The sequence below is a fragment of the Physeter macrocephalus genome, chromosome 14 (assembly GCF_002837175.3).
Source record: "Physeter macrocephalus isolate SW-GA chromosome 14, ASM283717v5, whole genome shotgun sequence".
In the NCBI taxonomy this organism is placed as follows: domain Eukaryota; kingdom Metazoa; phylum Chordata; class Mammalia; order Artiodactyla; family Physeteridae; genus Physeter; species Physeter macrocephalus.
Genome location: NC_041227.1, coordinates 77,750,610 through 77,771,339, shown reverse-complemented (window position 1 = coordinate 77,771,339; position 20,730 = coordinate 77,750,610). Strand labels below are relative to the sequence as shown.

Here is a 20,730-nt window from a genome sequence, read left to right as displayed (position 1 = left end):
CTCCGAGTCGGTGTACTCGAACTCAGTGCCTGCACGTGGGTGAGGGAGGGGCTGTGGACAGGGAATCCCGGGCCCCCACTTCCCACCCAGCCACCCAGCCGCCGTGGCCACCAGGAGAAAGGCCACAGCCCAGCCCTCCTGCAGGGGACCGCGTCACCGTGGGAGGCTTCAACTCGTCTCGGGGAAGGAACCTGAGGCCCAGAGGAGGGCTTCCAGCCACATGCTTGTGAGCGGCAGACCCTGCTGGCCCCTCCCATCCCAAACCCCCCCTGGCTGCCCAGACTCTGCTCCGGACCCCTCACCCCAAGAGCATCGTCTGGGAATGTGAAGATTCCTGCCTGGGCATGTGTGAGCTTCCCCACTCCTCCTGTGCCTCCACAGGAGGCACCAGAAGCCAAGGCAGGTGAGCCAGGGACGGCCCACACCTGTAGGGGCAGCAGCTCTAAGGGAGGAAGGTGGGAAAGCCCGCACAAAATCCCCGAGCCCAGAGGGGCCTCCGCTCTGCTTCCTGGTGCCACTTCTCAAAGCTGGCAGGTCCCTAGCACACAGTCCCCTTTCTAGAGGACAGGCTTCCCCAGAACCCACACAGCCCTGGGGCCCAGCCCCTCCCCCTCATCCCCGAAGCTGCCCCTTCCCACAGCCGGGGGGACCACTTTCCTCTGCCGCAGGGCAGCCCTGAGCTTAGGGCCCAGCTCCTGGGCTCCTTGAATGCACAACCTCTCACCAGGATCCGCTGTCCTCTGTCCTTTTAAACCCCCAGGTCTTTACTCCTGCTGGCCCTCTGCCCAGAGCACCATCTCTCCCCTGACCTCTACCCGGACAGCTGCAGCCTCCTTTCTGAGAAGACCCACTCTGCGTCCTGGGGGGTCCTCTGGCCATCCCTCCATCACCACAGGCACACAGCACACTGCAGAGGTCCCGTCTGTGTTTGTCTATCTCGTCCTGCTCTGCCCCCAGCAATAGATCCCCGAGTTCTCCTGGAGCCCACAACATTGTACAGCTCAGAGCCTGGCCCAGAGCTGGTGGCCAGGGAAAGAATCTAAACGGGGGGTTAATGGTGCTTCTCCCTGTGGGGAGAATGAGGAAGGCCTGCCTCCTCCAGGCAGACCCCGGGGATGAGATGTCCGTGACAGCCCTGGGCTGACCACCCCAGCGAAGGACTTGCCCTGGGTCCCAGAGCAATGAGCTGGGAAGCCAGGGCTGGACCCCAGGCCTTTGGAGCCTTGAGCAGCCAGCAACCTGTCCACAAAGGTTCCTGTGGGACGCCCAGCCCCATCACCCCAACAGATGCAGCCGCAGTATCAAGGGTGGAGCCGGGAGGAGGGCGCATTCGCAAAGCTTAATGATCCTGTTAATTAATCTTTTGTTAACAGAGCTGCGGGGGGAGGCAGATGGGGGCTTTCGTGGCTAATTAGGGTGCAGCCCACAAAACACCACCGGCTTTGCCAGTCCTGCTTTTGGGTATGACGGAATGAGACCCCAGCTGATGACAGCCCCCTGCAGAAAACCTAGACGCACACAGAATACTGCAGGTACCTGCAGAGGGAGCCAGTACAGGACAGTGTGCACAGAGCAGTGACCAGGAGTGGCCAGGAGTGGACACTCGCTTGGAAGAGGGGAGGGTGGAGCCTCAAGGGTAAGATCGCGTCAGAAGATAAATATTTATGAGACCCATGGGGCAGCACGAACGGTGCCTGGCACAGAGGAAGCGGGCTCTGTCAGGGTCCTGCGGTGGCGACAGGCATGAGGCCCGGAGAGAGGGAAGGATCTGCCGTGGCCTCGCTGCGGGACAGGACGGAGCAGGGAGTAGAACCTGCGTCCTTGACTCCCAACCAGCGTCCTGTGCAAATGCCTCCTCCCCAAAAAAACAGGCAGTAAAAGAGAAAAAAGGAACAAAAAAAACAGACCAAAAAAAATAGACAAAAAATAATGGGGCTTCCCTGGCGGCGCAGTGGTTGAGAGTCCGCCTGCCGATGCGGGGGACGCGGGTTCGTGCCCCGGTCCGGGAAGATCCCACAAGCCGTGCAGCGGCTGGGCCCGTGAGCCATGGCCGCTGAGCCTGTACATCCGGAGCCTGTGCTCCGCAACGGGAGAGGCCACAACAGTGAGAGGCCTGCGTACCACAAAAAAAAAAAAAAAAAGAAGAAAAGAGTAAAGACACAAACAGATGCAAAGTCAAGGGATAAAAAAAGACATACGATATGAATAGAAACCAAGGAAGAGCTGTAGTGGCTATACAGACATACCTCACTTTATTGCGCTTTGCAGATACTGCATCTTTTTACAAATTCAAGATTTGTGGCAACTCTGCCATCGGGCAAGTCTATCGGCGCCATTTTTCCAACAGTGTTTGTTCACTTCATATCTCCGTGGCACATTTTGGTAATTCTCGCAATATTTCAAACTTTTTCATTATTATTATTATATTATATTATTATATTTGTTATGTTATATCTGTCATCAGTTACCTTTGGTGTCACTACTAAGACTCACTGAAGGCTCAGATTATGGTTAGCAATTTTTAGCAATAAAGTATTTTTTAATTAAGGCATGTATCTTTTTTTTTTAAACATAATGCTACTGCACCCTTAAGACTACAGTATAGTGTAAATGTAACTTTGATACGTACTGGGAAACTAAAACATTTGTGTGACTCGCTTTATTGTGATGTTGGCTTTATTATGTTGGTCTAAACCCACAATTATCTCTGAGGTATGTCTGTACTTTTATCGGACAAAACAAATTTTAAGATAAAAATCTAGAGACAAAGAAGGACATTTTAAAATGATGAAATAGTCAATCCATCAAGAGGACATAAACAAATGTGAACATAATCCAGAAACATATGAAAAAGATTATGCACAATGACCAAGTGGGATATATCCCAGGAATGCAAGGTTGGTTTGACATTCTTTAAAAAAAAAAAATCAATGTAATGCACCATATTAATAGGATAAAGGATAAAAACCACATGAACACAACAACAACAGACACAGAAAAAGTAACTGACAAAATCTAACACCCTTTCATGATAAAACCACTCAACAAATAAGAAATAGAAAGAAACTTCCTCAACCTGACAAAGGACATCTATGAAAAAACCCACAACATCATACTTAATGGTAAAAGAATGAGTGCTTTCTCCCTAAGATATCTAGAGGGCAGGAAAAAGAACCAAACAAGACAAAGGTATCTATTCTCACCACTTCGATTCAATACTGCATGGGAGATTCTAGCCAGAGCAATTAGGCAAGAAAAATAAAAGGAATACACACTGGAAAGGAAGACATAAAACTATCTGTATTTGTAGATGACATGATCTTGTATATCAGCGGTCCCCAACCTTTTTGGCACCAGGGACTGGTTTCATGGAAGACAATTTTTCCACGGATTGGAGGGGGGGATGATGCAGCCGGTAATGCGAGCCATGGGGAGAGATGGGGAGCGGCAGATGAAGCTTCGCTCACTCGCCCGCCACTCACCTCCTGCTGTGCGGCCCAGTTCCTAACAGGTTGCAGACCAGTATCGGTCCACGGCCTGAGGGTTGGGGACCCCTGCTGTATACAGAAAATCCTAAGGAATCTAATAAAAAGCTTTTAGAATAAATGAGGTTAGCAAAGTTGCAAGACACAAGATTCACTTACAAAAATCAATTATATTTCTATACATTAGCAACGAATACTCCAAAAATGAAAAACATTCCATTTATAAGAGCATCAAAAAGAATAATTACTTAGAAATAAATTTAACAAGACAAATGCAAGACCCATACAATGAAAACTACAAAACATTGTTGAAAGAAATTAAAGACCCAAATAAACGGAAAGACATTCCATGTTCATGGACTGAAAAACTTATATCGTTGAGAAATCAATACTCCCTAGTATCATCTACTAATTCAACACAATTCTTATCAGAATCCCAGATGGCTTTTTTGCAGAAATGGTTAAACTGATCCTAAAATCCATATGGAAATGCAAGGGATTCTGAAGCACCAATCTTGAAATAGAACAACAAAAATGGAGGACTCATACTTCCCAGTTTCAAAGCTTCCTACAATAATTCCCACAGTAATCAAGATAATGTGGTACTGGCATAAGGACACACAGATCAATGGAATAGAACTGAATGTCCAGAAATAATCCTTCATATTTATTTTCAACTGTTCAACTGATTTTTGACAGGGGCGCCAGGAGCATTTGATGAGGAAAGAACAGACTTTTCAACACATGATACTGAGGCAAATGGATCTCCACATGCAAAAAACCCCTACATCACTCGCACACAAAAATAACTCAAAATGGACGACAGACCTAAATGTAACTCTCAAACTATAAAACTCTTAGGAGAAAACAGGACTAAATCTTTGCGACCTTGAATCAGGCAATACTTTCTGACATATAACACCAGAAGTACAAGTGACATCAGAAGAAATAGATAAATTGGATTTCATCAAAATTAAAATTTTTTGTTTTAAACAACACTATCAAGAAAGTGAAACAGGGACTTCCCTGGTGGCACGGTGGTTAAGAATTCACCTGCCAATGCAGGGGACACGGGTTTGATCCCTGGGCCGGGAAGATCTCACATGCCACGGAGCAACTAAGCCCGTGCACCACAACTACTGAAGCCCACGCGCCCTAGAGCCTGTGTGCAGCAACTACTTAGCCCGCATGCTGCAACGACTGAAGCCCGCACGCTCTAGGGCCTGTGTGCCGCAAGTAATGAGCCTGCATGATGCAACTACTGAAGCCCACACACCTAGAGCCCGAGCCAACTACTGAGCCCGCATGCTGCAACTACTGAAGCCCACACGCTCTAGGGCCTGTGTGCCGCAAGTACTGAGCCTGCATGATGCAACTACTGAAGCCCACACGCCTAGAGGCCGAGCTCCGCAATAAGAAGCCACCGCAATGAGAAGCCCATGCACCGCAACAAAGAGTAGCCCCCGCTCGCCGCGAATAGAGAAAGCCCGAGCGCAGCAATGAAGACTCAACACAGCCAAAAATAAATTTTAAATTTTAGAAATAAATAAATAAAGAAATGGGAAGTGGTTGTAAATTATACCCAGAGAAAAAGGAAGGAAAGAAGGAAATAACGAAGCGCTGAAATCAATAACTTCTAGCCACACTGATCAAGAAATAAAGAGAGGAGAAACAAATTATCTGTAACAGCAATGAAAAAGGAAACATCACCACAGACCCTTAGAACACTGAAAGTATTAAAAGGGGAAATTCTGAACTCTCTGCCAATACGTTTGACAATTTGGATGAAACGGATGTTTGGGGCAAGTGCAGAGGCCTGAAGCTCTGGGCTGGCTGGTGCAAACGGGCGGGGTGGAGGCTGTGGACAGGATGATGCTGTCTGAGCGGCCAGTCTGAGGGTGGAGGGTCAGACAGGTGCAATCTGTCCAGAGGGCAATGGGAGCCAGTCAGAGGTGCGACACAAGAGAAGCGGCCTGCTCAAGTGTGAGCTCTGAGGAAAAGTCCTGCAGCTGCTTCTGTGTAGAGAACACCCAAGAGGGGTAAGGCCTGGATGGAGCCAGGCCCGAAGCCCCCAGGGGACAATGGCAGAACATGGGGGTAAGAGAGAGAGAAGAGAGAGGAAGGAGGCAGGGCAGGGCCTGGAGCCTGGCGTGGACTCCGGGGAGACAGTGAGATCACCCCAGAGATGGGGTCTCGGGAGGTGGTGCAGGCCACTGGGAATGGGCTTTGGTCCTGGAGCCTGTGGAGTGCATGAAGCCAGGGCAGATGGGGGAGGCCTGGGGGGCAGCAGGGTAGCACCAAGTGCCCATTTTCCTGGCCCCAGCCCCTGCCAGGAGGGCCTCACGTATACCGCTGAGGCTCAGAAAAGGGCAAGGAGGCCGGAGCAGCCAGGCCAAGGACCTGCCCCTACTGAGGCCAGGCGAGCTCACCGCCTGAACACATGCAGGACCATCTCAGTCGCAAACACCAACCCCAGGTGAAGGGGGGCTGGGTCCGTGTTGGGAGAGTTGGCCCCGTGAGAATGGGAGGGGGCCCAGGAGAGAGTCCCAAGACGTCTGTCTGTCCCAAGAAGGCAAGGATATGATTGGAGATGCAGAAAGAGGAAGTGGGGCCCGGACAAGGCTGAGCCTCCTGCCCGAGTGTTAGTGCCGGCTGCCTCTGTCTGCCCATCCAGGCAGTGGGAAGGTAAGCCTGGCTCACAGCGACCCAGCACCTGCCCCCTGCGCCCGGCACTGATGACCCCCTCCAGGCTGCGACCCCAGGCCCCAGGAGGCCTGCCCTGTCTGGGCCAGTGCATCTCACTGAGTGCAACCCCTCTACTGCCCCAAGTGTAAAGAGCTTCCCCTTCTTCCAAAAGGCTGCATGGCCTGTTCCTTCCACCTGCACCTTGATTTCTTCTACGTATGCTTAGCCACCTCCCACTTCTCTGTCATGGCTCAACCAGAGTGTCGCCAACCTGAAGGGGCCTCCCTGACCCGCCAGGCTGGATCAGGGGCCTCCTGTGGGCTCCCACAGCCCCGCGGGCTGCAGATCCGAGGCCTCTGCTTCCCTGAGCTGCCTGACACCAGGCACCTGAAGTGGGGGGATCAAGTGCTGTTCGTTGGCAGCATCAACAGTGAAGGCCACTGCACAGTTTTGGAGACCCCTCACAGGGAGTGGCAGGCCACAGCCGCCATAACCAGTGCCCTCTGTTAAGGACACGGCTGGCCCAGGAGGCAGGGCTCCCAGCTTACCTGAGCCTCGGATGCCTCATCTGTAGGATGGGGCAGCGGTACCCAGCTCCCTGCAGCCCATCCGCTGGTACTTACCCATCAGGCTCTGCCGCTCCTCCTTCTTGCGGGCCTTCTGCTTGGCCTCCAGCTGCACCACTGACAGGGACGGGCCCACGGTGGGGCTGGGGAGGGCACTGGCTGCAAAGCGGGCCAGCAGGCCCAGCCCGCTCTCCTCCAGGCCTGGCGACAGGGCCCGCTCCCGGGCCCCCAGCCTATAGCCTCCGGCGGCCTCGTCCTCCTCCTCGTCCAGCTCATCCTCCTCGTCCTCCTCGTCCTCCTCCTCCTCGGAGCTCTCATCTGGCGTGTAGAAAACAGGGAGCGAGTCAGAGCCCTGGCCTGAGCCTGCACCACCCCCCACTGCCCCCCCGCAGCTGGAGCGCCAGCAAGGGGGGCCTTGGCTCCAGCCCAGCTCCTCACTCCTCGCCAGCCCACAAGTCCCCCCGATGGCCCAGTGCCCCCATCAAAGCGAGCCCAAGACCTGGGCATCCTGGACAGCCCAGAGGTGGGCATCGGCTTTGGGAGTCGAGTGTGTTTCTGCAAGGGGAGCGCCAACATGCACCTGTGCTGCAGGGAGGGGGACAGACACACGGACAAGGACTGGAGACAGCGCTCTCCACGGTCTCACGCGCACGCACGCGCACACACACGCCCCGACGCACAACATGAAGGCTGGGGAAGGGAGCAGGAGGGGAGAGGAGGAAAGAGGCGAAGGCAGGGCAGAGAGGGGAGGGCGGGCCCCGGGGGCTCGGGCTGAGGCTCTGGACACAGGCACCTGGGGGCAGTTTCACCGGCGGGAGGCCTGACGGCTGGCAGCAGGAGAAGGTGGAGTTTGGTCTCTTCTTGGGGTTGGGGGGCTCCCATGGCGCAAACCCTGAGCAGGCTCTGGGGTCCAAAGTTGACTCCCAGCAACACGCCCACACTGGGAAGCCTGGGGCAAATCCCCGGCCCTCTCTGAGCTAGTTTCTTATCCGTGAAAATCTCGTCTCATCGCAACCCAGGGAGCCACAAGCGTTGACCCACGGGAGCAGGAAGGGGGCAGGGGGCGGGTCCACTTGGCTCCAGGAGGCCGAGGCTCGGGACGGTCAGGGGCTCAGGCAGCAGAGCAGGATTCGAGCCCAGGGCGGGCGGGCTCATCACCCACAGTCTAGGGGAGAGAAACTAAGGAAGCCCCAGCCTGTCTCCCTGGTTGAGGAGAGACAAGCTTCTCCCCAGAAACTGGCCCTACGGCCCGAGGACCTGCAGCCCTGAGCCCAGCTCGGGCCATCGGGACAAAGGAGGGGCAAGCTGTGGGCCCGGCGGCCACAGCAGGGAGGATGACGCTCCCTGCATGTGAACTCAGCCCCCACCAAAAAGAGAGACCCTCTGGAGGTACAGGCTTGCTTCCTGCCTTTCCAGAGACACAGCCCAGCTAACCCCACAAGGGCGGCGGGTGGGAGGGCGCCCAGTACCTCTGTCAAGGAGCCGCCGAGGGACACCTGCCAGGGGGTGCCTGTCTGCCCAGGGCGCTGGGAGTGTGAAAGTGGCTCTGGGGCCGCTGGCCCAGGGCTGGGCCAGGCCAGGCTGGAAACAACTCTCCAGCAAGAAGAGGCTGGAGGAAAATGAGCCATCATCTCTCCGTATCGTCTGGGGGCAGGGAGTCTGGGCCCAGAGGTGGACAAGCCCTGGACGATGGCCAACTCCACATTCTCCTGCCAACGCCCCAAGACACCTGGCTGCTGGAGGGCAGCTAGCAGCCGAGAGCGGCGGCCCCAGGGGTGCCCATGAGGACAGGGTTCGGTCTGCCCATTCATCCGAGGGAGCCCTCAGTGAGGGAAGCAGACAAGAGCTCAAGGAATGCCCGAAGGGAGTCGAGAGAGGAAGGAGGCAGAGAGAGAGGAGGTTTGTTAAGAGTGAGAAGACGGAGACCCGGCTCCCAGAGCGATGGATGCAGCAGGATGGAGGCCAGCGGGGCGGGCAGGCGGCAGGCAGGCAGTGCACACTTGCGATCCATTCACATTGCGGACGTCACATGGCTCTGTCTCCGCCCAGTGGGCCACAGCGGCAAAGCAGGCTAAGTGTAGGCAGACTGCAGGCGGTGCCCGGGTCCCCCACCTCAGGCAGGCCCCCCCCCGGGGCTGAGCAGGGGGGTGGGCGAGGGGCTGGCTGGGGTGGGGCACGGGGTTGGACACGGGGCCAGCTTTCCCTTCTAGAGGTGGCCTTCCCGGGGCTGCTCGGGTGTGGAGACTCCAGAACTCTCCTGCCCAGCTCTCTCTGCCAGAGAGGTTGGGCTGGCTCTGGGTTTCTGGAGGTCTGGAACGTCCACATCGGACCCCAGAAAGCCAGCAGCGGCCCCCAACCCAGCACCCTGAGATGGAAGAATGGTTGGAAAGCAGAGGGCCGAAAAAAGGTGTGCTTTCCACAAAATGCTGATGTGGGTAATCGTGGTCTCCTGAGGCCCTCCCCGCCCCCTGCTCCCGAGAGCCTGACAGCCCGCCAGGGCCGCCTCCGACGGTGGCTGGTCTACTCAGGCCAGGGTCCGAGGGGTAGGGGCAGCGGAGGGGGTCTCAGGACCAGGAAAGCCTTTCTGGAGGTGTCCACACCTGAGGCGACAGGGTTTGCCAAGGGCAGGGGGAGAAAAAGTCCCAACAGAGAAACCCGCGGAAATGCAGAAAAACTCTTTTTCACAGAAAAAACTCTTGGCTCAGTACGTGGGGTTGGCTGTTGTCACTCGGTTTGGTTTTCCAAAACCCGATCCATAAATGCCAAAGCGATCCGCTGCTGCCATAGCCGATGGGGGCAAACCCCGAGGAGGGGGGGAGCAGAGGGGACACAAAGAAAAGGGTTTTGCCTACCTACGGAGCAACGAGCCAGGCTCGGACCCAAGCTCAGTGACCCGCTGCGCCGTCTGCCCTACTCCCAGCCTTCGCTTTGCGTCCAGAGTGCAGCGTGAGAGCAAATGCAAGAGACCAAAACAGACATTCAAAGCATCATGGGTAGGGGTCAAGGGTGAAGGTATGGTCAAGCTGCTGGGGGAGAAAGCAGACACACTAGAAAAGCCAAGCCAATTAGGTGTTTTAGTACCAGATGTCAGTAAGGCCCTATTACCCAAATATCCCTTTCAAGACCTGACCAGCGGTCTGGGTGCAGTGGGGACCCCCTCCCCTCGCCCCCTGCACTCCCCCTTATCTGGGCTCCGTCCGCTGCTGTGTCTGGCCCTGGTTTGCGGGACCCTGGCTGCCTCTGCCGATTCTGGGCAAAGGGCCCCTCACTACGAGATCTGCGGGGCTGCCTGCTTCTCTATGGGGTCTGGGCTGGAGCACGAGAGCTCCAAAACTTGGAAGCTGGAACTCTGGCTTTAATAGGGGGGAGGAGGCACAGGGGCCAGCCCAGAAGACGGGGAGAGGGGCATGGCGAACTAGCCAGACTGGTCCACAGAGGCCCGGGCTGGGGGAGGCCTCGGAAGACGAGGCTGGCTGGAGAGCTAGTGGCCCGGGTTGTACGTGCTCAGGCATGGCAGCAGCGCCGGAGAACGAGAGCCCCGGGAGCACCCGGCCCCCGTCCACGTCGTCTCCAGGCCACCCAAAATGTATCCCAGCCAGAGCGTCAGGGTCTAGGCTCTGACCCCCAGGGGCTGCTACCCAGGCTCTGGGATCCCTAAAGGGGGTCCGTCCACCCTGAAGCAAATCCAAAAGCAGGGCGAGAAGCACTTAAGGATCGGCTGGCTGCCTCACCGCCCCCCGCCCCAGGACACTTGTGACTGGAGGTCCTGGAAGGCTGAGACACTTCTAACCCCAGAAGTTGAATTCTGACGTTAGGGAAATCAGAGCCAGGGCGCTCACAGAGGTCCCTGAGGCCAACCCCCTCTTCGTGAGTTTGACAGCAGACGAGCCTGGGACTCGCAGTGAGCTTTGCCCCCCAACACGGCAATGAAGCCTTTTGAATTTCACAACAAAACTCAGGGACAGCAAGTGGTCTTGACCCTGCACTGCCTACATGCCCTTCGAAACAGAAACATGCGTTAGAAAATGAGCGTTTGCAAATATTTTTTAACCACTGTTGCGTAAGAATAGAGCTTTAAGAAAACAAAAGACAAACAAGCGGCTTTAAAAAAAAAAAGGATGAAGCTGGAGGTGAAAGCAGTTGACTTTAAACCTGAAAAATGAAAGGCATGCCAATAGCTACCAGGGATATTTGAATAATAGAGAGAGCACAGACTGCATTATCCCATCTACCCCTTCTGGGGTAGGGGTGGGGAGGGGTGAGGGGGCAGGAGGAACAAAATGAGGGAAGCGGCAACCTAATGGTCTAGTCAGGACACAGCAAGAGAGACAAGGCACACGGGTTTAGTTAAAAATGAACTCGATATGTTTAATAAAGCTTGGTATTACCAAAATCGCGGTACAAACATCAAGTCACACGCCCACACGACAGAATTCCATTTACAAAATGTCCCCGGGGAGGGAGGCCTCCATGGGCCCCTCCGGGAGGACCCACCCAGGCCTGCGGTCCAGGGGGCAGTGGAGGCGAGGGGAGGGGACCAGAGAGGAAGACTAAAAACAGTCCATATAAAAGCTCAAAAAGAGCCAGCCAATGGTCTTATCACAATGATACAGGTACAAATAAAAACAAAAATAAAAAGACTCGGGCTGATACAGCAGGCTACGCTGCCAAGAACCAGACGGCCGCCCTGGCCGGCCATCCCGGCGGCGCCGCGGCCGCCCTCCCCGTCTCGCTCGCGCTCGCTCTCGCACTCACTCTCTCGCTAGGAAACACGGGAGGTATTGTGTGTTTGGAGCTAGTAACCTTGGTCAAACGAGTCCTCCGAGGAATCGCTGAAGGAGGAACGGGCCTCGACCTCTTGAAGCAGCAAACAAAACGGCTGCTTCCTGCCGGCGGCCGGCTTGGGCTTCAGAGTCCGGGCGGCCGCCAGGCCCCTCTTGGTCAGCTTGGGGCCGCCGGCCGGCTTGCTATTCTTCGCCACCATGCCGCACAGGATGGAAGATGTCAGTTTGGAGCTGGAGGGGCCTTGGGCAGCCCACTCGTCCTTCAGGAATTCCTCCTCTTCCTCTGAGTCCGTATCTGCAGTCAAAGTAGTTTTTAATACAGATAAGTCACAGAGCGCCGGGGGGAGGGAGGGGGCTGGTGTCTTTCTTCCATTATTCTCAGCGCTTTTGAGAACAATCTCCTACTCGCCAGACAGAGAGGTCCAGATGCCTACCGGCCGTGGAACCAGCTGAGTTCCGCCGCCTGGAGCTCTCCTCCCGACCTGGGCCTCACCTCTCACCCGCGAGGCCTCTGAGCTGCAGGCGTCTTCCGTGGGTTTGGACCCAGGCTCCTTCCAGGCCGGCTGCGGCCAGCATCCCCCACCACACACACGGCCACTCTCAGGAAGGTCTCTGCCCCGGGCACAGAGATCACCGCCAAGTCCCGTCTACCCCATGGGACTGCAGCCGGCCCAGAGGCCCCTTGTGGGGAGGGACGAGGCCCAGGAGGGGAAGCGCTCAGTTAGAGCCCTTCTTTCCCCAAACACCAGCTCCCAGTGACGTGCAGGGTCAGCGGGCGCAGGCTCACGATGGCGATCGCGCACACCCGTTCCCAGCCCCCTGCTCAGCAATGTCAGGACGGCGGCTTTCACAGTGACGCCAAAGAAACAGGCAAATAATATTGCAATGATATCCGGGCTGCTGTCCCCCCACCCTTTCCCTATCACAGAGCCGGGTTACCAGTACACTGCTGTCACTTCCCACAAGTCTCCAACCTTACCATACGGGTGAGGCTTTCCTGAGAGAGATCACCCAGCTCTGGGGAGGGGGGCTGTCAAATGGGCACAGCTCTGGCCCCTACCAATCCCACCCTGGACATATACCACTTTGATCCGTTTTACACGTGAAGCTGTTAAGCAAGATTTCGTCAGAGGGAAAGGCTCTGCAGTCAAAGACTGTGGTCCCTGGATCTGGTAAAATCCACCCCAAACATGGGCAACGTTAATGGACGCACCTACAGCTCTGGCACACCAGCTCTCTCCAAGTCCAAGAAAAACTGTGTGTGGGGGGTGGGGTGGGGTGTGGGTGTGGGTGGGTGTGTGTGCGTGTGTGTGCGTGCGCTGTGTGTTTTTGTGTGTGGTGTGTCTGTGGTGTGGTGTGTGTGGTGTGTTTGTGAGTGTGTGTGCTGTGTGCTTTTGTGTGTGGTGTGTGTCTGTGGTGTGTGCGGTGTGTGTGTGTGTGCGCTGTTTGTGGGTGTGGTGTGTGCCTGTGGTCTGTGTGTAGTATGGTGTGTAGGTGTGTGGGTGTGTGTCTGTGGTGTGTGTGGAATGGTGTGTAGGTGTGTGGGTCTGTGGTGTGTGTGGTGTGTGTGTGGTGTGCATGTGTGTGTGCTGTGTGGTGTGTCTGTGGGTGTGTGGGTGTGTGTGGTATGGTGTGTGGGTGTCTGTGGTGTGGTGTCTGTGGTGTGGTGGGTGGGTGTGGGGTGGGTGCGTGTGTGTGGTGTGCGTGGCTGTGGTGTGCGTGTGTGTGTGTGTGGGTGTCTGTGGTGTGGTGTCTGTGGTGTGGTGGGTGTGTGTGGTGTGTTTGTGGGTGTGGGGTGGGTGCGTGTGTGTGGTGTGCATGGGTGCGGTGTGCGTGTCTGTGGTGTGCGTGTGTGTGGTGTGTCTGTGGGGGGGGGTGTGGGGGTGGGCGGGTGTGTGCGTGTTCGAGGACAGGGCTCCTCTGGCTGTCTCCTCCAATGTCTATGCTTTCCACTCTAAAAGGAGGGAGGACACAGACGAGCCTCCGCCCGTCCCCTGGCCACAGCTCTCCCGCCCGTGTACTCCATCCCGTCCTTCCTGAGGTGAGGCCACAACCCAGGCTGGAGACGACCGAGCGTGAGGACGACCAGCTTGGCTTCTCCCCAGAACCCACCAAGCATGCCACCCAACCCCTACAACCCAACGTGGAAAAGCAAGAGAGCAACGTGCTCTCTTCCCACCTCCTGCAGGCGCAGCACCTCTCTGCTGGAAACACCCCGACCTCTTCACGACCGTGCGTGCACTCTCAGCGACCGCGAACGGCAAGAAAGCCAACGTAAAAAAGAGAGACACGCTCTCTCCACAGCCAGCTGCATATCATAGCCGTCAGCTAACTGGAGACAGGCCTTCCGACCTCCCTGTGGCAACGATAACCCGTTTCTCCCACGGGGACAGTGCAGTTTTAGACAAAGGCCTAACAGGTAGACCGCACTTGGCACGCTGCCTGGCACGCATGCGCACATCCGCCGCAGTGCACTCAGCAGCTCCGAGACCTCAGCTTCTCTCCGGCCTCTAGCCTGTACCCCGCCACATCCACCTGCGAGTGGGGAGGAGTGGCGCATTCTTCCAGAGACCCGCTGTCCCCTGGACGATCAAAGGAGCAGCAATCCTCCCCCACTCTCTCTTCAGTATCCCAAAACGAACAGAGGAAAGCCCTTCCCTCCTCCTTCAGGGCTGCAAGTCCCTAAAACTGGTCCACAGCGGCCAGGGGCCTGGGCCATGCTGCCTGGCTCACACCCACCCAAACCCGAGGGCCGGGAAGCTTCGGCAATCGAACACGTCCTCAGTACCTAAGGCACAAAAGGAGCTGCTTGCGCCAACGCCTATCTGAGCATCAACCCTGGAGACCCGGGGCCATCAAATCCACGAGCCTTAAAAATAAACCAACAAATCCCCCAGCAGCAGCTTCACCTCATGCCAGGTGCCAGGTCCAGCTCCTGTCTCCCACGTGAGCTCACCTAGGGCCGCCGACAGCCCTCTGTATCTTAACGCCAAATCCATAAAGACTTTCTTCACTGTAACCTTAAAGGGATCCATTTTTTACGCTTCCCGTTCCGCACCCCCAACCCCGTGAACTGGGCAGAGCCAGCCAAAGGCCCCGTCACGCAGGTGCACGCAGTCAACAATGAAAACGCCCGCCACGCGGCTCACGGCCTGGGCTCGCCTCAGAACCAACCCCGCCGACGGGGGCCAGGCGGCAAGCAGCCCCTCCCCGGCCTTGCTGCAGCGGGCACGGCACCGACGCCCACCCATCCTGGGCACTGCGCATTCCGCCCACAAATACTTACTGAGCACCTATTACATGCTAGACGGCGGGCTCTGGGCCACCAGAGGCCACAGAGAGCCGGCGGGGCTTCAGGGTTCGCGTGGCGGGCAAGGGGCTGCCCGGCTCCGGAAAACCACGCTCCCGGAGTTGCCAGAGAAGCAGCTCCAACGCCACAGGCTCCGGTTAAAGCTCAGACCCTCACTCCCACCAGCTGTTACGTTTCAGGGGCCCGAAAGCCGCCTGGAGCCGGCAGCTGCTGTGCGGGCAGCGCACAGGCCGCGCCCATGACGGCAGGACGTCTCGCGCAGTTGAGGCGGAGAGGCTGGGCCTGACCCCGGCCCGACCTCAGGATCTATCCTCGGGAACAACACGGGTTAACCACTTGGAGGACTGTCGCAAAGACAAAGGGAAATACCGCCCAGACAGCCCTGGCGTGCGCTCCATAGACGCTGTTCTAATACCGGGCCCGAGGACAGCCGACTGCGGGCCGCGGAGTCCGGGTCATCGCTACGGTTCTCACGACCGGCCGCTTCAGGCCGAGAAGCCGCCAACTCTGTGGTGCACGGCCTCCACACCGACGGCTTCCGGGCACCGAAAGGGCTGGCGGGTGAGGGCTTTCCGCTCCCACCTGCCCGCCAATCACGAGCACCCACCAATCATAGGTGGCCGCTCAGCGCTGCGCCCGCCAATCACAGGCACTTCCGCTTCTGGCCTGGGCGGGGCCCACACAGAGGCGGAAAAGAGACCTACGCGCTTTCGAGGCCGAGAGAGGCCGAGAGAGGCGGAAGAGAGACCTTTCGAGCTTTCGAGGCTGAAAGAGGAGGAGGGGAAAGAGGAAGGAGAGAAAAAGCGGCCGTGAGGCGGCGCGGCCCGCTACTTACTGTAGGAGTAGCTGCTCACTTCCGAGGCGAACGGGGAGTGGGCCGACTTGGGCTGGCCTCTGGCCTTGAACCCCACCTCCATCTTCCTGGCTTTGGCGACCCTTTTGTGTTTACCTTCTCGGGAGGCTTTCAGAGACAGGCTGAGGCCTTTGGCCAGCGCCTTCCTGTCCTTGCCCAGCAGGCTGTCGTAGGGCGTCAAGTACCTGCCGCAGACCCCACTCGTCTTTGATTTCCCCCCAGAAGTGTCCGAGAACTTGAAGGGCGACTTCAACTTGTCCTGCTTTGTGAGGGAGAGGGCTTTGTCCAGCTTGCTTGCCAACTGCTCCTGGTCGCTGGCCATCTTCTTCTTCTTAATCTTTAGCTGGAAAGGGAAGTTGGGAAGTCACAGGTTAAGACGGTTGACCAAACACTGGGTCTCCATGCACGAGCTCTGACGAACCCCAGCTCCTTCTCCCTGCCTCGGTGGCTTCTGGCAAGTCGCTTAACTCCTCTTAGCCTCAGTTCCTCTACTCTGTAAAATGGGGGTAATTACGCACAGGCGTCAGTGGGTTGTTCTGAAGACGAACTGAGAAAAGGCACATGAAGCACCTATTAAGTAGCCGTCACTGTGGTTACAGTTATCAGTGACACTGGCATTGCCACTGGCTCTCCACGGCGCTACCTGGTGCCTCCTAGGGGAAGCGCTCGAAGCAAGCACTGCTGCCGCAGCGTGGGAGAAGGCGGCTGGATTAAGGGAGGAGGGATGAACCCAAGATGGAAAACCCAGATCACAGCACAGCTGATCTGCTTATCTCAATCGCCTAAAGCAGGTGATGAAGACGGCCGCACAGCACAGCCTGAATCAGCCCAGCCCATCCAGCTAAATGGGCTAAAGCTGCCGAGAAAATGCCTCGAGTGTGCCCCGGACGCCTGAAGCAGAAAGAACGATTAGAGATTTCACAGATTAATTCCTGCTTGCTGTCGTCCTTCGTTGTTGAAACCCGCCGTTTCAATGGCCCTCATTTGAACGCTTTATCGCTATTTTCTTTAATCAAGTAACAATTCATAAGGAGAGAAAAGTTGGGATAGTGTCAATTAAACCTCGAAAGTGTCCTTCACGATTCGAGAGTATAGAGGATCCTGACGTGCAAACTGGCTCTCTCCCCTCCGCCTGGACCCAGTCTCCCCTGTGTGAGTCCAACCAAAACAGCCCCCTCCCACAGGGCTTTCACTGGGGGGAATGACAAGGTACGTAAGCATTTAGCAATGAGGGCCTTAAGTGGACGATTTCACTGCTCTGCAGAAAGAAGAAAAACCAAGGTGTTGGCTCTCACCCCCTTACCTCAGGACAGTTCACAGAGGAAATTACAATGGCATCAAGCCCTTGTTTCCTCGAACTACAGAGTGGTGAAGCTGCTCGTTAAACTCTTACACTGTGAAACAACAGAGTAATTGCATTACTTGGTTAAGAGCTTGCAGTCTCTCTTCTCGGCTTCGGCACCGGGTCACGGAGCACACGCACAGGACGAGGCACACAAAGAGCCCCCCCCCCCAGAGGCTGTGTTACTCTGGTGGTCTCTGAACTCCCCTGAGCCTCGCTTTCCCCCTCTGCACAATGAGGAACATTGGGGGAGAGTCACTCTGGCACTAAGGCAACCACCTCCACAGTTTCCGTGCAGCGGCAGGCCTGCAAAGGGAGCGTGAACTCCGGCCCCCGCTCCAGACCTTCCGCCCCCAGCCAGCAGCACACCTGGAAGACGGGGCGGGCCCACTGACCTGACTCATGAAGTCTGAAGAGGCTTCGTGCTCGTCCCAAGGCTGGCTCCTCCCCCTGGCTTTCGCGGCCCCGCCAAGGGCATCGTGCTCCTCCTCAGGCCCCTTGGGTCTCTTCCTCGTCCCTGCTCCCAGCTCATAGTCGTCCGAGGTCAGCAGGGGCTTGCCGCTCAGCCTGAAACCCAGATGCACCACCGGTCAGCGCCCTGGCCAGGCAGCACCCACGGGCTGGGGGTCCGCCCTCGAGGCCCTGAAGGGTGGGCTCTGGATGTCGACGCACAGACCGTGATGACAGAGTGACGCGTCTGGGGAGACGGAGCATCTAGCGCTATGGTGCCGGGATTCTGGGATACTTGTGGAGGAGGCAGAAGGAGAGTTTAGTGGGGAAAAAAGAAGAAGTTCTTGAAAGCAGTGTGTCCTCTGCTGGCCTCCTTCTCTCGTGCTCCTTCACATACACACTCATACACACATCTTTACACCGTCAGATACCTCGGCACCAAAACATGCCAAGAACAAGGATCGGGAATGCCACGGAAATCCACCAGGATGGGAGGGGGATTAAGGTCAAGAGCTTCTGTGAAGGAAGAGCCGCTGGCTGGTCTCCTGTACCCCTAGGAGCATAAGCAGTCGGGCCATGGTCCTGGTTTGAAGGCCTCTTTTGCCTGCTTTAAGCTAAACCCTCACAGGTAATAATAATAATCTTTACTTGGTACTACGTGTCTTGTTCCATGTCTGTGCTTTATACTTTAACCACAAAACAATGCTTTGTTCTATACACTGCTTTTTATAGATGAAGGAACTCATCTATAAAAGCTAACACCTGGCCCAAGGTCACAATAAGAGGCAGACCTGGGACCTGAGCAGGAGGTGCATCCACTTCCGGGGTCCACGCTCGTAACCAGCGGCTCTGCGTGCTAGCAGCCCCCGCCTCTGCTCTCTTCCCCAGGAGCTGCTCTCCCCGCCTGCTCTCCCTGTGTGGCTGGTGACAGGGTATTTCTCCCTCTCTCCATCCTCTCATCCGTCAGGAACATCCAAGAAGGTTAAATGCTGGACGAGGGGGCCCCTGGGGCTGTCTTCTCCTGAGAAGAGCTGTGGCCGCCCCACTGCCTCTCCTAATGCCTTTGAAGGTACCCTGTGGCCCCCTCTGCTTCCTCAACCAAGCCCTGGTGTCCGCCTGCCCTACTGTCCCAGGCAGAGGTGCCCTCCAGCCCCTTCCCGTCCAGCTTGTGCTACCCCCAGACGCGCTGGGAGGACCGCAGCACCATTCCCATCCACACCCGGCCTGGAGGGAGAGCTCGTTCCAGCCACACGTGTCTCCCGCTGCCCCCAAGGAGCCTGTCCCCAGAGTGCACGGAGGTGGCGGCCCCGGTCCCGGGGAGCGGGCTCGGGCCCGACGAGCCAGGAGAACGGGAGTGACGCTGGCCGCCACAGAGGGAACCAGGCAGGAGCACGGCGCGGCCCTCCGCAAAGAGCAGCTCGGGAGTCAGGCCCTGGCCACGGAGGCAGCAGCTGCGGCAGGAAGACGGGCCCAACGCTTGGGTGACGCTCGACACTCTGGCTGGGGGGGGGTCTGCCTGTCCATTCCACGCTCGCCCTCCTGGCCTGCCCGGGGCAGCGTGCCATGCTGCCCACGAGCCGCCGATCCAGGCGGGCCAGAGCCTGAGGGACGCGAGGTCCCCGGCGCCCACACAGGCCCCGCGCAGGCCCGGGATCCTCCCCTCCGAGCTCTGTGCCAGTCCCCGACCCACCGAGGGGCCAGCCTTACTTTCCGCTACGGATGCGGCTCTTCCCTCTCTTGCGGGGGGGCGACAGGGCGCTCAGGGCGTGGGTCCGTTTCCGCGGCCTGCCAGGGCCTCTGCGTGCCAAGCTTCTATGGGGTTCCTCGCGCCTGTCCCTTAAAGAGAATCACACGCTTGGCTGTGCACCCGGGGGGTGGCGGGGCGCGGAGAAGGGACGCACGGTGCGCACACGTCACTCGGGGCCACGCACACCTGGCGGCCTGCCTCGGCCGCCCTCCTGAGCGCGGCGCCTACAGAGCCCAGGCCGCGGGCCGGCGGGGCACACTCACTCGGAATCGCGGCGCCTCTGCAGCTTCACCAGCTCGCGCTGCTTCTCCTTGTACTGGCGCTGCACCTCCGCCAGCCGCATCCGGAAGTCCAGCTCCATGGCGTCCATGCTCTCCAGGGAGGACTTCATGGCGTACATCTGCGGGGAGGGGTGGGTGAGGACGCCGCCCTCGGCCGGGGTGCGGGACCTCACAGCGGAGACCAGGGGCCCGGGTCACACCCAATTTCTACCCCTCACGAGCTGTGGCCTTGAGCAAAACGGACTGCCCGTCTGCACGCCAAGGACCGAAAAGCCAAGTTCGCGGGGCTGTGTCCAGGCCGAACTGGCCCGTAAGGACCGCTCAGGCCGAGCTGGCTGTTGGATCATCTGTCGCGGGCACAGGGAGACGAAGCCGCCTGCCCAAGGCCCATGGACAGCAGAGGCGCAGCCAGGTCTGCTCTCCCTGAGCCCTCAGGCTGTCACCCACGGGATGCACTCTTGACACGTGATTACGTGATAAACCGAGACCCAGGAAGAGGAGACAACTTGCCCAGGACCACCCAGCAAACGGGTGGCAGAAGGTGGGTGCGGAACAGGCCCTTCCGAACGCAAAGCCGGCCAAGGCCCAGGCGAGGTGGCCTCTCTGGGGGCACCCCGCGCCGGCCCCCCAGCCCCCCAGGTCTGGCCCGGGACACCTCACCCGCTCCTCCTTCTTCTGCATCCAGCTGTACTTCTTGTTGGGGTTCAGCTCCCGTGGAAGCCGCAGGTTCTTCAGCGGGTCCACGAAGGGGCCGTCCAACACCTCCTTCAGCATGTGGCTGCTGGCTGCCAGCAGGCTCTCCAGCGAGGGCCGCACCGCTGGGCCCCGCTCCACACCTGCGGGAGGAGAGACGTGAGCCCGAGCCCCCAGGGGCCGGACTCACAGGCACCACAGCCCACCCCTCGGGCCCCCAGCGGGAAGAGGACAAGGCCCAGAGCAGGCTCATGGACGGCCCGCAGCCTTTCCCAGACACCGGAAGTGGGCACTGAGTAAGAACAGGTGAGAGTGTGCGGGACACACAGTGCCGTCCTGTTCTTCACAACACACCTGTACACAGACTCACAAGAGAGTCAACAAAGGCCGGCAGAGCTGTTCTCTAGAACTGCGCTTCTCTTTTTGCTTATCTGTCCTAGAAATCTTCCATGAGGAATGTGCATGGTTTTCATGATCATAAAAAAAGAGCCCCGGGACTTCCCTGGTGGCGCAGTGGTTTAGAATCCGTCTGCC

General features: G+C 57.6%; 1 protein-coding gene across 1 annotated transcript in view; it reads right to left on the bottom strand.

The window, feature by feature from the left end:
* The window catches only part of TNRC18 (trinucleotide repeat containing 18), a gene marked incomplete at its 3' end in the record, with an annotated part of 44,995 nt that continues 24,265 nt past the window's right edge, over positions 1-20,730 (bottom strand). The window contains exons 11-18 of the mRNA XM_028498051.2: positions 20,164-20,339; positions 19,486-19,622; positions 19,183-19,311; positions 17,421-17,592; positions 15,666-16,026; positions 11,540-11,815; positions 6,794-7,054; positions 1-29 (exon numbers count right to left, since the gene is read on the bottom strand). Coding sequence (XP_028353852.1) covers positions 1-29; positions 6,794-7,054; positions 11,540-11,815; positions 15,666-16,026; positions 17,421-17,592; positions 19,183-19,311; positions 19,486-19,622; positions 20,164-20,339 — 1,541 coding nt within the window. The remainder of the gene's footprint in view (positions 30-6,793; positions 7,055-11,539; positions 11,816-15,665; positions 16,027-17,420; positions 17,593-19,182; positions 19,312-19,485; positions 19,623-20,163; positions 20,340-20,730) is intronic.